The sequence below is a fragment of the Leucopleurus acutus genome, assembly GCF_964270905.1.
Source record: "Leucopleurus acutus genome assembly, chromosome: X".
Classification (NCBI taxonomy): domain Eukaryota; kingdom Metazoa; phylum Chordata; class Mammalia; order Artiodactyla; family Delphinidae; genus Leucopleurus; species Leucopleurus acutus.
The window spans coordinates 27,656,256-27,675,061 of record NC_139148.1 but is presented as its reverse complement, the minus strand read 5'-3'; the positions used below and the strand labels follow the sequence as shown (position 1 = coordinate 27,675,061).

At 36.3% G+C, this 18,806-nt stretch overlaps 1 protein-coding gene across 2 annotated transcripts in view; it reads left to right on the top strand.

The window, feature by feature from the left end:
- The window catches only part of DMD (dystrophin), a gene marked incomplete at its 5' end in the record, with an annotated part of 2,126,456 nt that overhangs the window by 1,229,620 nt on the left and 878,030 nt on the right, over positions 1-18,806 (top strand). For both annotated transcript variants that reach the window (XM_082864911.1, XM_082864910.1), the window contains one exon: positions 15,501-15,676. In XM_082864911.1, the coding sequence (XP_082721037.1) occupies positions 15,501-15,676 (176 nt within the window). The remainder of the gene's footprint in view (positions 1-15,500; positions 15,677-18,806) is intronic.

Here is an 18,806-nt window from a genome sequence, read left to right as displayed (position 1 = left end):
TTGGTTTATTATGTTCACAATAATTTAAACATGTATGCAATTTGCCCAGTTTTGTGTATTTTCTACTTTTCATCCGTCTGCATATCCCTGTAATATCTAAGTACTTGAGTCAGAAAAGAGGCAGTACTGAGTCGGGGGAATCTCACTGAAACGTGGTGATAATCTAGAGCCTGCTCCTGTTTCTGATACCTGTAGGATGAGGTAGACAAGCCATTTAGGCTCCCAGTTCCTCACCTTTTTTTAAACTATTTGATTGAGGTATGGTTGATATTTATAAAGCCATACATGTTTAATGTATACATTTGATGATATTAGAAGTAAGTACGCATCTGTGAAACCATCGCCACAGTCTATGCCATAAACGTATCCATCACCTCCAATTCTTCATCTTTAATGTGGGGATAGTAACACATTTTTTGCTTACCTCATGCATTTGTGTGGGTCTCAAATGAAATAATCATCTGATAGCACTTTATAAAGTATGTAAGGGTAATATATTATCCCTATGAGATAATAGTAATAATTCTCTTAGCATAGTGTTAATAATATCTTCACCTGTTTGACACAATTTTCTATATGATACATGACGTTCCTGGTTTGAGCAAAGGATCATACTGGGAGCAATGAGTAGGTAGTTACTTAAGTTGTTGCTGAATCTGGAATGTATTGTGAATGTCTCAGATTGATCCTCTCCCCCATCTTTCTTTTTTTTTTTTTTTAACAACTTTCTTTCCACGTTGAGAATATGATAATGTTGTAAATGTAAAATACAAAGATAGCTTTGTTTGTCTTTACTGATTGAACATCTAAAGTGCTTACTTTAAAGGAACAAATTGAGTTTTAGGTTTTATTGATTTATACCCTCCTCAATCCACAAAGGATCTGAGACAGTGTATAACAAAACTTCAAACTATAAAATGAAATACTAATAGAAAAAATGGAACAAGCGAGTTACACACGAACGTTTTATATTAAGGTCAGGGATAAGGAAAAGGAACATCAGTATGGGAAAAGGGTGGCATAGAGTGGGAGTTTGAGGAAGTGCCTCAAAACCATGACAGTCCTTATTAGCTGTTTATTTTGAACGTCAAAACAAGATAAGAGCCATTTCCAGCTATTTTCCTAAAATATGTTTGCTGTCGTAATTCTAAGTTGTCCTCACTTGAGTATTTGCCTTAGTTTTTAGAAAAGGCAGCATGTTCATAGGGCATCAAGTAAACTGGACCTATGGAACTTTACAAAAAATGCTTTTCCTTTAGATTTTCATGGTAGACGTTGATTTATTCTAAACTAATATGTAGAAAAATACCATTAAAGAAAGCTGTGAAGTGATGATATTGATATTAGAGGAACTTAATGACATTATTTGAGATGTGATGAATTATCATTTACAATTTGAGGTGTATCTTGTCTACTGTACATGGCTGTATTCTTAAGTACGTTTAATAATATCTACTTGAGCAAATAATATAGTGAATTATATTTACAAATGCTGCAATCTCAGTAGATAAAATGAGATAGCCTTATTTTGAAATACTGCATTTGAATAATTAAAATACAGCAATGGGAAAGGCTATGTTGTGTGTTCTCACTCTTAAGTAAAAATTCCAGATAAAATATGTTGTTTGAGTGAGTTTATATTAATTTTCCAAATGAATATAAGCTATCTTTCTGATTGAAATAGTATACTTTTTCATTGTAAAAATACATTCAAAATTATGAAAGAAAACCAAGAGTAAAAATCATTAATAATCTCATTTCCCAGAGATCACATTTAACATTTTTCTTGATACTCATCTAGTCTAACTCTAACATGCCTCTCTTTTCAGAAATTGCCCTCCTACGTAGATTCTTCAGAGTCCCTGAATCTTATTTCCTCTTGTTCTATTCTTGTGTAAAGAAAACGTATTTTTGCCATGTCAAATACACAGAGTGGTTCATACACCAGATCGTTGTCTCTGTTCATTATTAACCAAAGGTCCTCGAATTTGTTCAGGTGGTAGGCAATTGGACTTTTTGCTGCACCTTGTAGAATACAATGAAGTATTTACAGGGTTACTTCATTTTTGCAACTGGAGACAATTTTATTAGCTGAAGAAAGAAATTATTTTAAATTGCTTAGAAATGTGGAATTCAATTTTCATACTGCATAAGAGATTAAACCACAAACACAGGCACGCATGCCCACCATGAGAACAAGTTGTCATCCAAACCCAAATGAGCCACCTCACATTGTCTTTGCTAATGAGTATTTGTTTGCACCTTGTTCAGTCATCCAGAAAAGCTCTTTAGCAGGAATAGATGGAAACCAGTTGCACTGACTTCTTCCCATTTTTGAAAATTGGGATGACATTTGCTCATCTCCAGTGATAACATAGTTCCTCAAAGACCACTGACAGCAGGGTAGGACCATACTGTGCAAGTTCTCTCATTTGCCCAGAATATAATTGGTCTGAGGCCAGAGATTTTGGCTCATTTAGAGCAGCAAGGTGCTCTTTTAAAACTCCCTCACCTATTTTGGACTTCATTTCTCTCATACAGTTATGCCTTTTCCAGTCTGATGAACATTGTCCCTGACAGAGCAGACAAGCAGAGGAGCTGGGCATTTCTGCTCTCTGTGTCATCTCTATCCCTCACCTTCCCCTTCTGCCCCAATCAGTGACCCTATCTCTTTCTGGTTCTTCTTTCTCCAAATGAAAGTGAAAAGGCCCTGGATGTTGTTTTTAACATCGTCACAAGTCTTGCTCAATTCCAGGCTCAACTGTTCCTCACTGTTTCTATATTGTTCTTGATAGTATTTGCCCTCAGTTATGCATCTCTTATTTCATCCCATGTTGATACACTTTTAGAATCTGAGCTCGTTTAGGATCCCCTGTGTGGTGGCATGCATCTTGTTAAACACCACACTGCTTTATAAGACCTCTTTGGGATTATTTGCGATTATGTTGTCACAATTTTATTTTTGAAAGTCTCACAGGCTTCTTGAGCCATTTTCTCTTTCAGAATTTAAGATCATGGGATCACTATGCTTTCCCCCCTTCTTAATCTAAGAAGATTAGATTAATTAATCTTAATTAATCTTAATCTAAAAGATGGATGCCACTTTACTTGTCTTAACAATTGTTCAAATCGATCATAGTATATAGGGATAAAAAAAATAGTATAACATCCCTGATGGTTCATTAAGTCTGTCCCTGTATAACCTGATCAGTCTTCTGAACTCTCTTAAATTCTGTCTGCAAATGACAGAGGTTTGGCAATCAGCCTTTCTTAGTTTTCTTGTATAAGGAACATCTATTGATATATGTGCTTTGTGAAGTGAGAGAGAAGTTAAATTTGTTAGAAATCTTCATTCTTAACATGGCTAAGGTAGTGTTTAAGTGAGGAGAGACAAGTATTTGAAAGTGATATTATTCTTCTTAATAGAAGTAAAATTTATAAAACATAAAACAGACTTATTTGGGAGGGGAGGAAAAGCTTATTCTTATATAAAATTTGAACCTATTCTTCATTTCAGTCTCTCAAGACACTTTCACTTAATATTCAGATTCTGCCATTTCATTTATTTTCTATGCTTTCTTGATCTGTATGACTGTAGCAGATAAATAAGGAAGTGTAGAAGGATGTCCCAAGAACTGGGAAACAAAGATATTGTGTTCAATTTAAGTTTGTCAAGTGATTCCACTCGTAAAACCAACAGCTCAATTGAAAAAAAAAAATAAATAAACATTTCCATTGCTTCATGCCACATTCCAGTCAATTCCTACTCCCTGTAGGCATCTGTTGTTATCATTTCTATCACCATAGATTCGTTTTGTCAGTTCTTGAATCCATATAGATGGAATTGTGCAGTATGTGCTATTTTGACCAACATACTACTTTTGAGAGTCATCCATGTTGTGAGTATATCAATAGTTCACTCCTTTTTATTGCTGGTTAATATTCACATTGTATAAATATACCACAATTTGTGTATTCTTCCGTTGATGGACATTCAGGCTGCTTTCAGTTTGGGGATATATGAATAAAGACACTATGAATGTTTGTGTACAAGTCTGTTTGTGAGCATATGTTTTCATTTCTTTGGGGTAAATACCTAGGAATAGAATGGCTGAGTCAAATGTTTAAATTTATAAGATAGCACAAAACACTTTTCTAAAGTGGTTGTGCCGTTTTATACTCCCACCAGTGATGGTGGAGCTGTCCCTTAGCTCTACATCCTACCAATATTTGATCTTAAGAGTCCTTTTAATTTTTGCCATTTTGTGGGATTTGAAGTGGTATCTTGTTGCGGTTTTAATTTGCGTCACTCTGATGACTGACAATATTGAACATCTTTTCATGTGTTCACTGGCCATTCATGAACAGAGATCATTTGCCTTCTTATTGGGTGAAAGTAATATTTTGAGGTCATTGATATAACTTGGAAACTGGAAATGACAGAGACATTTCCCTGCTTTTTAAAAAATTGTCTCTGAAGACTCCATTGCACAGCAGTGTTGCTGCTTGGACAGCGGTACATTGCCTTTGTAGAAGCCCTGCTCCATGGACATCCCTGTCACTAATATGAAGTGGCAAACATTTTAATTTTCTTTGACTAGTTGCTGAAGATTGTCTCTTCAGAGCCATCACCAGTAACTTGTTGCTTAGAAGCCTACTAGGTGTTTTAAAATACAGAAATATAATCATCATTTTTACCACATGTAGTATGCTTATTCATTTAGTTATGTAGCCAACAAACTTTTACTGATTAATGTGGTGGAACACTCAAACATAAAGAAAACAGTGTCCTGGGCTTCCCTGGTGGCACAGTGGTCAAGAATCCGCCTGCCAATGCAGGGGACACGGGTTCGAGCCCTAGGCCAGGAAGATCCCACATGCCGTGCAGCAACTAAAGCCCACGTGCCACAACTACTTAGCCTGCGCTCTAGAGCCCATGAGCCACAACTACTGAAGCCTGTGTGCCACAACTACCAAAGCCCAAGTGCCTAGAGCCCATGCTCCGCAACAAGAGAAACTACCACAATGAGAAGGCTGTGCACCGCAACGAAGAATAGCCCCCGCTCGCATCAGCTAGAGAAAGACCGGGAGCAGCAACAAAGACTCAAGGCAGCTTAAATAAATAAACAAATAAGGAAGGAAGGGAGGAAACAGTGTCCTTGCACTAAAGAAACTCATAAACTTGCAACCAAAATAAGGATGTTTAATTTTATATAGACTATGAAAGACATCCTACAGTCGATAGGCAGTAGAATTTTGCGGGATAGATGCCTTCTAGTTGAAATTGTATTCGTAAGTGTGATAGTATTTGGGGTGTGTTTTCATTTATCCATTTAACAGACGTCCTTTGAGCACTGCTATGTAGCTGGCACTTTGCTAAGCACTAGAGTGAGAAAACCAGTGATGATTCTGTCTCCCGGAGCTCATAGTCTAATGGACTGAAATGAAAGGATTGCATAAGTAGAAACAAGGGCATTTGTGATGGAGGAAAGAGAATGGCAAAGGTCTAGGGAATGGCCGAGGAATCACTGTGAGTTGTCCATGGATAAAGAAGTGTAGAGTCAATTGAGAAGCCTAGAAAGGTTTCTCCCAGGATACTATGAGGTTCTGAATGTTACCTAAGCTATTTGGACTTCATTAAACAGGTAATGAGGATTCAGTATGTATGTTTGAGCAGAGAATCAACCACCAGCGCTGCCCATCAGGAGGATTAATCTGGAAAGGATATGTATGATGTTTTGGTGTGAGAAGCGATGAAGGAAAATAGTTGGGAGGAAGTATTACTAACATAGGTGAAATGTAGTGAACAACCAGCGAGGGAGGGGGAAGTAACAGTGATGGAATCAACTGGGCAGGAGGTGTAACATTTAGGATCAGTAAGACTTGAATTGGGGAAAAGAAAGAAAGGGATGAAACAAAGATGAACTGGCATCCTGGTAACCGGGAGAATACAGATGTCATTCAAATAAAGAGTAAACTCAACAAGAGAAAGCAGTTTCAAAATGATGTTATTGTTGGCTTCAAAATGTTTTCTTTGAGTTTAAGAAACATTTAAAAGTTTAATGTTTTCTTTGACTTTCTTTGGGTTTAAGTCAAATGGAAATGTGCCGAAATGCTAAGGAGTGGTTGAGAAGGAAGCTTCACTAGACATAAAAAATTTAGAAAATGTTAACATTTGATAATTGAATCTTTTCCACTACACAAATTAGATTTCTAAGGAAGTGAACAACACCTCTTTGTGCACCTATCTCTGATCTTTTAGGGATTCACATGAGTAATTCCAGAAATTTTAACAGAAGACTTGCTTAAGTCCCCTGGCTGTTTTATTCTTAGGTTCTTCTCATTTGTATATAGTTCAGCAAGATACAAATTGTTGACAGTGTACAAATATGTTAATAACAGAGAGAATCCATGCTTGTGCCTGATTTGTCTGATTTCCAGAGGATGTGCTCAGTCAACAACAGCTACACAATTGTCTTTTATCATCTTCTCATCTAATTCCATGAAGGAGAGGAGCATTGCCATACAACAGATAATGAGTTGGAAAATAAGAAAGCTAACCTCAGAAATTAAGGCTTTAACAAAAAAGGGTAGCTTGTGTTTAATGCCTGTGTAACTTGGCAAGAGGGACATATAAGGCTTAGCGATGCCCAACGTGTGCTTAGAGGTGGATTGTTAGTGGATGTCTTGGGGGTTCTGTAATCTAAGCTAATGTTTAAAATCAATTAATTGATGTTAGACACAGGGATCTGTTTTTAATCCCTCTTTATTTCTGGGCCTTTCCATTCTCAAGGGCCTGAGAAACTAAACCTTACTTTGATAACTTGTTATTTGTGGTAAGAGATGAGACTTTAGTGAAACACAATTATTTTTTAATGTCTCTCTTCCATACTAGGGTGTTGAATATATTTCAAAATTTTACTTTTAACCTTTCTCAGATGGGAAACCATTCAAGAGTACTGTCATATCTTGCCTAGTTTTATGCTCAATTTATCAGTGACTATTTCTTGAACCAATATTAAGGTAAGCGGTATCCAGCACTGTGTCCAGTGCCTCAGGCTTTGCTAATCATAATTACCACAATCTCTGTGTTTCTTCTCCTGATCATCTCCCCAAACCTAGGTACATATATGTATACACACACAATCATATACACAATCACACAAGTAATTGGTCTCTTTGACAGATCATCTCCATAATCTCATTATAATACAGTGTTGTGTATGTAGTTATTTGCTTGCTATTCTCTCCGCCATGAAACTGAGTATTGACAGGAAAATACGAACCTATTTGTCACTGTAAAGGTATCAGATACAAAATAGTAACCTAACTGTTTGTTGGAATGAGTCATACTGAAGAGAATACTTACCTGCATTGAACAGTTTACCTATACTAAACAACCGTTTAGAGATTATGCCACCGTTAAAGCACATAGAATTCCTTTGAGTACAGAAAAGGAGTTTGTTAAGGGACAAGTTTAATTCCTGATCTCTTATTCATTCTCTCATGAATATATTTTAATTCATCTTTGTCCAGTGATTTTTAGCAGTGGGTGGGTCAAATATAGGGTAAGTAGGTACAAACAGCTTTATGAGAGCGATACTCTATTTTTTTTGAAATGGAGAATTGTACTGCCTCTCAACTTTCTGTATTATGCACATCGTGAGATTGATCTCTTTTCCAGCAGATGAACAGAAAATGTTTCAGTGTAGAGATATAGCAAGGGCCAGTCATGACAACATTATTCCTCTCACTTTCCTGTGTAACAATTTTCATGCAAATATTCAGGGAGTCCCCAAATATGTTTGGATTATGAATGCTACCTTTGAGGTTACCCACAAAGTTTTCAATGAAAATGAAAAATCCAACCATATTCAGAGCCAAACCCACATCACAAATTTTAGACTTAGCTCTGCCAGTAATGATTGCTGTTATACTTTCAGTCCTAATTTTTCCTCTGGGGTTCAGCCCAGTATTTCCAACCGCCCAGTTGATGTATTTTCCTTCTTTCACATCTCCACTGAATGGCTGAATCCTATCTATCTACCTCCCAAATATCAACTGGTTTCATCAACTTTTCTCTGCTTGTACCACTGACTCCCCAATCCACGCTACTATTTCTCCTCACCTTAACTACACCGATAACTACTTAGGTCTTTCTATTTCCACTCTAGACCTTCTCCAATCCATCCTTCTACTGCGGCCAATGATGAACAACACTTAGCATAGTGCCTGGCCAATAGGAGATGCTCAATAAATAGTTGTTCAGTCAACGAATGACTCAATGGGTGAAAGTATTTGATAAACATGGCAAGTACCAACAGGAACTACAACTTTTCAGAGCCAGTGAGATGAGATAATGAGATTAAGTGATGAGATATCTCACGTTTTTAAAACTATCCTAGTAATTACGTAGAAAGAATTTATGCCTCAAGTCATGTGTTCTATTACCAGGACCACGTAATGAAAGCATGGTCAGAGACAAGAGCCTCCTTTTGATCAGAGAAACGTCAGTTTGTTTTCTTAACAGATCTAAGTAAATGGAGAGAAAAACAGCTCGTAAATATTTCCAGGTAGTTCTCCTGGAGTTCTAATGAATGATTTAGAAGCCAAGAAGGACTGAATAAATCTGTGAACCTGGAGAGGCCTAGCCTTGATTTGAACAAAGTAAAACCTATTAACTTTGCAAAGTTGTGTGCTTTATAACAACAGTTTTCTTTAAAGCAAGGGCCACTGCTCTCAGAGGGCAGTGGAAGGCATGTATGCTCCACCTAAAGGCATTCAAATTATTAAAGTCCTAATGCCAAAACATGTCTGAGGACAGATTTAATTTGCAGCCTTCAGTTTCAGATCCCCAAAGGCAGAGATTTAACATATATACTGTTTTATTCCTTTGGAATCTGCTTGAAATTGAGAAATGCGTGTTTTGGGGTTTTTTTTTCCCCCCAAGGCATTATTTCTTGGGGAAGGAAGAAAACAAAAGCCTGAGATTATCTGATAAAGCATGTAGTACTTAAAATACTTTATGATGAATTCATTTGGTATCCACGTTAATAGAAGTGATAATAATGCATGTATATATCACTTATGTGGATGAGATAAACACATCTAAAGGAAATTTCATTGTAATTTGATATTAGGTAAATGTCCCATTAAAATAAATCGCTACTGTACATAATTTTCCTTTAGTTCATTGGCAGGATGTTTGCTTTGGAAAAGGAACAATCTAATTCTAGTTTGAGGAGGAATTCTCATTATTCTTTTATAGCAACCATTATCAGGAGCAGATAGTGAATTGTAGCAAGGAACACATCTACTACACAGGAAAAAAGAGTACTAGATGAAATCTAACCAGACCCCCTGCTGCCTCCATTTCCTGTAACAAACTAACAAAAACATACATGTTGTTTTAGCATTATTATTAGTGGGACACAATAAATGTTTACTGAAGTGCAAAACAAATGAGACCAGGAGAAATAACAGGCTAAAAAGGTACATTTTATTTTTGATTGATCATTTGTGAAGGCTGCTCCTCTTTGATTTGATTTAGTTGGCAAATCACAAATAAAAGATCTGTAGGTCCTTAGATAAAAGTTGAATCTGAGGTACAGTTCAAATTTATAGACATTTTATGGTCGAAAGAAGAAAAAACTCCTTCAGTATTACTTAATCCTTAGCTATAAAGTCTAATATAGACATGAACGCTACCAATGAATGACACTAAATAGAAATATTTTATAAATACCTATACAAAGGTGAGGCACTTAGCTCTCTCTCGGCTCTTCAAGGGTCCAGCAGAAGACAAACATTTAAGCTGAGCACTGAGTTTGATCTGCAAAACTTGGGACACTCGAGGAAGCAGAAAGCCATTCTGTTTTACTGGGAGTTGGAATTAAAGTTGGAATTGGGGAGCAGCAGTAGAGCAGGCTGCAAAGGCAGAGGAGAGAACAGGCTGTAGAGGCCCTTCAGACTTTGCCTGGTAGGCTAGTATTTGGTCTTAATCTTGTAGTAAATATGTAGGCATCACTCTTGATCTCCTCACTCTGGGCTCTGGACCTTGATTCTTGCCTCCTACACCTTTCATTCTTTACTAAAAAATTACCACTTTTCACTTTTTTTAATCCTTCCTATTTTTGTGTTTACTATTTTTTTTCACTCTTTCTCCCTCTTTCAAACTGCTGGATTTCCCCAGTTTTAGCCATCTTTCAATCCTTGTCACTATCCTCATGAGGTGCTCTCACAGGGTCATCAAGTCTTTCATGAGGATAGAATCACCCAGCCCATGAATGGGCTAGGTTGAGTGTGTCCTGTTGCTAAGTCTGCTGTTTTCCTTAAGTATGTGTCCATTTCCTTACAGAAATTCATCATCTAACAAAAGTTGAAAGATATTTTCTGAGCACGTTAAAACCTCTAAAGATGGTCATGACTGTATAGTCTAAGCACTAACATGAGAGACAAACTTGTCCAATTTATCTTTGAGAAAAGGACCAGAAACAATTTTTCAGACTCTAACTTGAATCCTAGGGACTGACAAAGAGGAACAGTGGCAACGATAGTACATCATATTTTTTATGAAATTGCACCATAAATTTCTACCTGGCAGTTTCACAAATCTCTAGAGGGTTCATATTATTACATGTTTTCACTTGACCAATGAGTAAACTGAGGCAATGATTAATCTGTCTCAAAATAAAACATTAACAGACTTACCAGTAAATCACAGGATTGGATTTTTGACATATCTGCTTGTTCAGTGAAGGTTTGTTTTTCTCTCGTTTCCCTCAGTCTTTATCTTTTCTCCCAATCACTTTTTGTCGCATCTGTTTTCCTATTCCACCTAGTTTGTGATATTTTGCCAATCTTTATCTCCTACATAGCTTATCCAATTTGTCATTGTACAATTCCCCATAACTGCTTCTTAGCTTCTTCTTTTTCTTCATTTGTCACATTTTATTTTCCAGGTATTGTGTTTTGATACAGTTTTGGAAAGTTTTACAAATATACTTATTAAACTTACGCAATATTTTCATATAAAATGTACTAGTTTCTTTGTCTCATATTTTTCCCTCTATAAAAATCTATTGATAGCTGTTCCTTCCTTGCCTATAATTCTTCTTCTCTTCCCTCAATTTGACCAGACTTGGAGGACTTAGATATGTGTGTCACTTTCTATAATTTAGGAACATTTCTCCATTTAAAAAGCATACAAGAAGTTAATAATAATGCAGTAACTCTAAAACATGCCCCTTCTGCTCCCTTGCCTGCTCCACGTATTTCTTGCCTACCTTTCTTTAATAGTGTATCTATTTTGTACACCTTTGTCCCCTTTCACGCAGAGATTCTGATTCAGTTGGTTTACAGTGGAATTCTGGACTTTTGTATTTATATTTTGAAAAGGCTCCCTAGGGGAATCTGATAAGCAGTCATTATTAAGAATGATGCTTTAATATTGGAATCAAAACACAATAATCTTTCTAACTATGATGAATAACCCAATCAATTTAATTATGATTTTTTCTATCCAAAGCTAAGACTAGATGTTAATTGCCAGAGAAATAGATAAGGATGCCTATGACAACAGAACATTAATATGATATCAAAGCTTGGAAAGTTCACTGGTAGTGAATAATTTAGTACTTAAAATGTTTAGAAGCTATAGAATGAAAATTAATTTGTTTTTCACTAAGTGAATAAAGTTGATTGAGGTTTTACATTTAATTTTGTAAGTCAAATTTTATCTCTGGGCTCAGAGGCTAACTGTAAAACAACATGTACAAGTTTTTACTTCCTGTTTTGATCCATTATTTTGTCGTCTGAAGCTTTATTACTGAAAATTCTCCTCATGTCAATCATACACTATAAATACTTCTCCTGATTACAAAATCTCACACAAATGCAGTACACTATTTAACGAGCTCTTCTTTCACAAAATTTAAAAAAAATCTGAAGGCCCTGACTTGGGACTCTATATAAATGAGATTTGGATCTGACGATTTTAAATTATTGCTTCATTCTTAGCTACTCAGTTCTATCGCTTATCTGGGAAATAGAAATACTAAAACCCTTGTTGATTCTACAATTGGATTGTAAAAGTCACTGTAGCCATCAGCCATGAAGTAGAAGGGTCAAGATCAAAAATACGAAGCAAGGGGGCTGAGAGAAAATTCTGAAGCAGCTTTAGTTTATAGCATTGTAACCTAGCCTCAAGAATTCTTTGATTCCTTAACAAAGATCCAGAAGGCATTTACTCTATCATGTTATTACTCAAAGTGTTGTTCCCAGACCAATGATATCAGTATCCCCTTGAAGCTTGTTAGAAGTAGAGAATTTGGGGCCCTCGACAGACCTACTGAATCAGAATCAGCAGTTTAACAAGATCTCTAGGAGATGTGCACATTAAAGTTTGAGACGCAGTGCTATAGTACACATCTGATAGGTGCTCCATGCATCATTTTTTTTTTTTTTTTTTTTTTTTTTCTGCGGTACGCGGGCCTCTCACTGCTGTGTCCTCTTCCGTTGCAGAGCACAGGCTCCGGACACGCAGGCTCAGCGGCCATGGCCCACGGGCCCAGCCGCTCCGCGGCATGTGGGATCCTCCCGGACCGGGGCGCGAACACGTGTCCCCTGCATGAGCAGGCGGACTCCCAACCACTGCGCCACCAGGGAAGCCTGCTCCATGCATTTTAAAAAAATATTTCTAACAGTCGTGGGTATTGGACACCATTGGAGATACAAATTAGAGTCATAATCTTTCTCCTCTAACAGCTTCCCTGACCTTGGTGTTTTCGGCAAAGGTTTCCCCATTTCAGGAGTCATTCATGATTGCATGATCCAGCTAGTTCTCCAGCCCTGTTGATTCTGCCTTAACAGTTGATGTTACCCCTTGCCTTTCTGTTTTGGTGCATTGTCTAAACTCTAGGTTTAGCCCCAATACCTGCCTCACAGACTCCTGTCCTAGCTGTTTTACCTGTGTCCCTGCCTTAACATTAGCCTAAACTTTGCCTCAGAATTACCTAGGAACACAGCTCTAGCTCTGACACTCCTGTACTTATGTCATTTTCTGTTTCTCTCCAACGAATTGCAAAGTCTTTAGTGAAAAGCAAATTCCTCTCTGCCCAAGCCCAATATTAACCCAGGGCTACACCTCTCCCTAAACTTCCACTCTCATACGTGACAGAGAGCCCAAATGTAGGTCAGATCACAAAAATTGCACACCATAGGCCTTGTCTTCTGCCATCCCCTTCCCCCCTGCCCCGACCCTGCATGTCCCTAAGGCCTACCTATTCTTTCAATTCCAAATTATCCCCCAAATTATCTCCTTTTCATCCTTCCACTAAGATCCTCCCCCTTCTGATCTATCATTTATTGAGCACCTTGCTTTCTCTATTCTGCTGTATATAGTGTAACAAATTATCCTTCACAAATATGTCTAATCTTGTCAGCTAGATTATACACTGCCTAAAACCTAGAAAATTGTACTTATTTCTTTGAATCTCTAGGAGGTCCAGTGATCAGTATTAATATTAATAATACCTTGGCAATGATGAGAACTGCTTCCTTCCTCCCCTCCTCTCCTCCTCCGCTTCCTTTATTCATAGATTCATGCATTCACTCAGTGGATACTTACTGAAACCCCTCATGAGCCAGATTTTATAGTAAGCATTAGGAACAAGACTGTATATAGGACACAGTCTCTGACCTCAAGGATTTTATGGTATAATCGGAATATAGACACAGTTTGTTATGAATGGGGCTACCTGTTACTGTCTGTTACTACCAATGACTGTCACATGCAACAGTGATCTGAACAGGTGTTAAAGAGTGTGATGCAAGTAAAGTCAACTAGCTGCAAGAAAGTATCACGTGTTTACTAGAGCACATCTCATGCACAAGAGAGTATGGTCGGGAAAGCTTACGAATAGCTCAGTGACTGTGCATAGTTTTATGTTCATTGTGAGGTACTATGCTCCTGGAATAATGGCCTGTTGCCATTTTTGCGGATTTAGTGAGTCTTTTAACTGCTGAAGATATACTACCAAAAATTCTAGTATTCAAAATAATAATACATGAAAGTAGTAAAAAACAAACAAACAAAAACCCAATACATTTATGTGTAATGAGAATCTAAAGGAGATTTGACCCAGTCTTAGAAAACAGGCATTCATTTATTTATTTGGCAAGCATGTAATGGAGTTTGTATGTACTTGGCTCTTGGGACAGAGGGATATAAGAATATTATGTAATTAGAATCACATGTACTGGAAAGTGGTCTGCATAATGACTATCCCATCCATACATAAGGGTCTGTGAGTCCTTTAGATTGAAATGTGGCAAATATCTCAAGTTCTTATATTACCTCATTTTCTAATCTTCAGGTTTAGTAATGGGTTGTAATTGCCTTACAAATTTTAGATTACCTTTTTTAAATTTTTTATTTATTTATTTATTTTTTCTTGCAGTACGCGGGCCTTTCACTGTTGTGGCCTCTCCCGTTGCGGAGCACAGGCTCCGGACGCGCAGGCTCAGCGGCCACGGCTCACGGGCCCAGCCGCTCCGCGGCATCTGGGATCTACCCGCACCGGGGCACGAACCCATGTCCCCTGCATCTGCAGGCGGACTCTCAACCATTGCGCCACTAGGGAAGCTCTAGATTACCTTTTTTTTTTAAAAAAAAAAAAAAAAAAGGTAGAGTGCCGTTTTTATTTAACGGCAAAGGGCATTTTTAATACATATTTGATTGTAACAGCCTTTTTTAAAAGAACTATTTTTGTGACACTCTACTCTTAAAATTTCATTTAGGATAAAAAACAGAAGATATTTAAGCTTGACACCGTCATTGACTCATAAAAATGTTCTGGTGGCTATAGATTATTTTTAAATTTCTCTGTACCTTAGGGATTTCTTGATAGGCTGCCCCTGAGAGCAATTAATTCTCAGTCTTATGTGGTTTTACAATGCAAAATTCATTGATGGAAACAATTTGAAATAAATTTCCTTCTCGTATAGTAATGAATTTTTGTTTAAGTATCTCGAGGCTTTTTTAAAAAATACTCTGGCTACACTATGTTTCTTCTTTTTCACCTCTCATATTGACAGTCTCGAAGAAATCTAAATACTTTCTTCATGTTTAAATTTTACAACACTTCATACAATATTAAACATGGAATATCCTTGTGGGGACAAGAAATCGAATTTGCTCTTGAGAAGGTTTCCAACTAATTGATTTGTAGGACATTATAACATCCTCTAGCTGACAAGCTTTACAAATATAAAAACGAGCTGAACTGAGAGGGTGCCTTTTTACTGACACATAAAAGGTGTCTTTCTGTCTTGTATCCTTTGGATATGGGCATGTCAGTTTCATAGAGAAACTTTCACATGGAGCTTTTTTATTTCTTTCTCTCCCAATAGAACTGCATGTGGTAGCACATTGTTTAATCTTTTCTCAAATAAAAGAACATGGGGCTTCATTTTTGTTTTGCCTTTTTGGTATCTCACAGGAACTCCAGGATGGCATCGGGCAGCGGCAAACTGTTGTCAGAGTATTGAATGCAAATGGGGAAGAAATAATTCAGCAGTCCTCAAAAACAGATGCCAGTATTCTACAAGAAAAATTGGGAAGCCTGAATCTGCGGTGGCAGGAGGTCTGCAAACAGCTGGCCGAAAGAAAAAAGAGGTAGGGCGACAGATAAAATAGGAATTCTGAAGTTGTAGCGGAGCTGTTTAAGCTGCCCTTAAAAGAAAAAAAAAAAAAAAAAGATTTTGTGAAAGATTATAACCAGGGTGAAAGGCACTAACGTTAAGGAGCCCATCAACAGTTAATAGCAATAGTGAACTTGTTCTTTCTTTTTCTAGAATAATAAAATACGTAGCTGTTGCTAGTTAAATAGGCGGTGCTTTTTGACTGTTTTAAATTTTGAAGTTTGTTTTAAAAATCACACATGATTGTTTAAATATGAATGTCTTCAGTCTATTCCAGCTTAAACAAGCTGAGTCTCAATTATTTTTTAAAGAAGATGAGAAAGGGAAGTTATAAATGACCATTTTGTAGGAAAGACTGCTCTTTGGCTAGATTTTTTTAACAGCTACAAATGTGACTTATGCTGAAAAACATGATAGTCATATTTACCTTTTAGTTCCACTACATTTCTTAGTACATTCTGGAAGGGGGACTTGGGCTGAAAACGTTCAAATCTAGAGAGGAAAACAAAACCTGAGAAATATAAGTGTTGAATTCAATCATCATTTAACTTTCCCTTGGAATGTATCGAAAGCACAGAAAGCCAAGTGTGTGCTGCTGCAGTTGGAAAACATAGATATTTTTATAAACAGGATTTTGTATTTTGCTTCCAGTTGTTGCGAATGTTTCCTATTTCATAAGGGAGAACTTGGTCGTTATTTACCAAATGAGACTATTGTTATGAACAATGAAAACTCAGTTCTACTGCCAAGCTCTTGCTTCCTACCTACCATCTACATAATAGGTGGATTTTAATATTCAGAAAGCTAGAACAACTCGCTGATGAGCGTCTTTGGTGAGGATGTGTTAGAAAGATTTTGGAATTACGTTCATTGTCATTGCCCACCTCCTCTGGCCGCCTTTGCTCATGTTGCCATTATTCAGAAAGTAGGTACAATTCATATTGCTGTACAAAGTGAATGCATTAGTTGATCTACACACATGTGCACACACACATACACAAATCTTGCTAAAGTTAAAAAATAATAGCATCATCTAAAAACATTTTTATTTTAAATCTTGGTTTAGAAAATATTGTTATATATATATAAAAAACAAAATATATATTGTTTTATATATTATATATATAATCATAAAATAAAGATCCAAACTTTGTAGTTAAATCGCTTCCTTGGGAAAGTCATACACTTTTTTTTTTTTCCCAAAATTGAAAACCTTCTATTAAATACACAACTATCCCATTATTTAAATAACTGATATATTTACACTATGGGCAGGTTTAAACCTGTATAACATCATTTCTGCCCCAGACCCAATCTAGTCCAAAATAAGATGTGAAGAAATGGGGAGATTAAGGAAAATTGAATAGCATATATAAGAATATGTTGAATTCATAAAGTGAATTAAATTGATTGGAGGATTATTTTTTCGTTATTGTATACAAGGTATTGTTTCTCATTTTGAAATACCTTACTCATATAATGTTTGAGTAAAGCTTGTTAATATTTTCTGTAACTTCTTACCTGGATTTTTAAATTCTTGTTATTGGTTATTGACTTCTAAATGCAAATTATAACTTATAAATGAAGATAGGGCAATATACGTGTTTCACCAAATAAGCTGTAAAATTTTAGATCTTTCTAAGCTTATACGAAATTGGTGTATGCTGACGCTTGTGAAATACTACACAAACTGTAGGTTAATTACAGCTAGGGATTTGGCTGTAATTGGTTAGCAAAAATTTCTCACATTTAAACATTCTGACCTACATTAACTATTGCACTTTTGTTCCTTAAAAAGTCAGGATCAGCTTCCTTGAGTTTTTTTTTTTTTAACTCAGCTTTTAAAGTTGTCTACTTCATGATACATTTAAAAAATAAATGTTAGCATATTTAAGTTTCTACTGAGATCAGTTTTGTGGCACACTCAGGATTTTTGTATCATTTAAATTTTATGAAATGTAAAGTAATAAAATATAAGTGCCATTTCTATACAAACACACAGCTATTTCCAAGCACCCAGTAGCACATAAAGTAAAAATAAGTAAAATAATATTTTATAAAGAATATGTTAACCTAACAGTTGTGGGAGGGCTGTACATGAGACTATTATTAATCACTGTCATGCTTTCAGTGCACCCCAAGCAGAAGTTAGAAGGAGATAGAAGTTATTTATTGCACAGGTGAAAAATAAGATGACTGTTCAAGGTGACAACAGTATTCTTAGTTTGCAGTGGGATTTAAATGCGTCTGTTGGAAATCAATAATATTTCTTAGTCCATGTACACAAATGAAAAAAAGTGTATAATTTAAGCAGTTAAAGTCTACAAAAATTATTTGTAGCTTTATAGCTACATAATTTTAAACATTTCTCTTTGAAAATGTAAGCTATCCGAAATATGAGAAGAAAATTCTCAGAAAATTTCAAATAGCAGTGGACATCCATTAAGGTTAGTCTGTGTGGGAAGTAAATGAAGTATAAAATAGTCAATTAGCTGTGCAATTTAATATAGAAAATTTACTGTTGCCTCAATTACGAAGCTGAGGAACTGGATAACATCTGTAGGTTTAAGCATCATAGTAATGAGTTTAATGATGGCTTAGCCACCACAAAGGTCTTTGCAAATGAAGAAGATGCAAATGAAAACCTATTGACCATAAAGGGAAGTCATAGGTTAAAACAAAGCAAGCCTGTATATGAAGACTCTTAAGCCTCGGTCCACTGATAGAATTCAAGGGGCGCCATGAGCTTGAATGGGGGGAAATACCTCTTTGTTTTCACTAACCTCTTAACTGAAGTTGAGCATCCCCTTGCATTTTGAATATAGGCAACAAACCAGAGCAATGCTAGCAGTATCTGTGAAATCACAGATGTTCTCCTATCTCATTAGAGTTGTTACATATATCTCAAAATATGGTTCATGCTTATCACTGCTTCAAAACTGCAGTAGTTATTAGATCTACACAGTATCTTATTAATGTGTTAATAATAAACAAGCAAGCATTACTTTATCACAAATTTGTGTTTCTAATAGTTTTGAAACTATTTCAATACAATTGGCTTCCTTTGGAGTCCTATGTATTTTATATTCTGGATTTAAAAACAT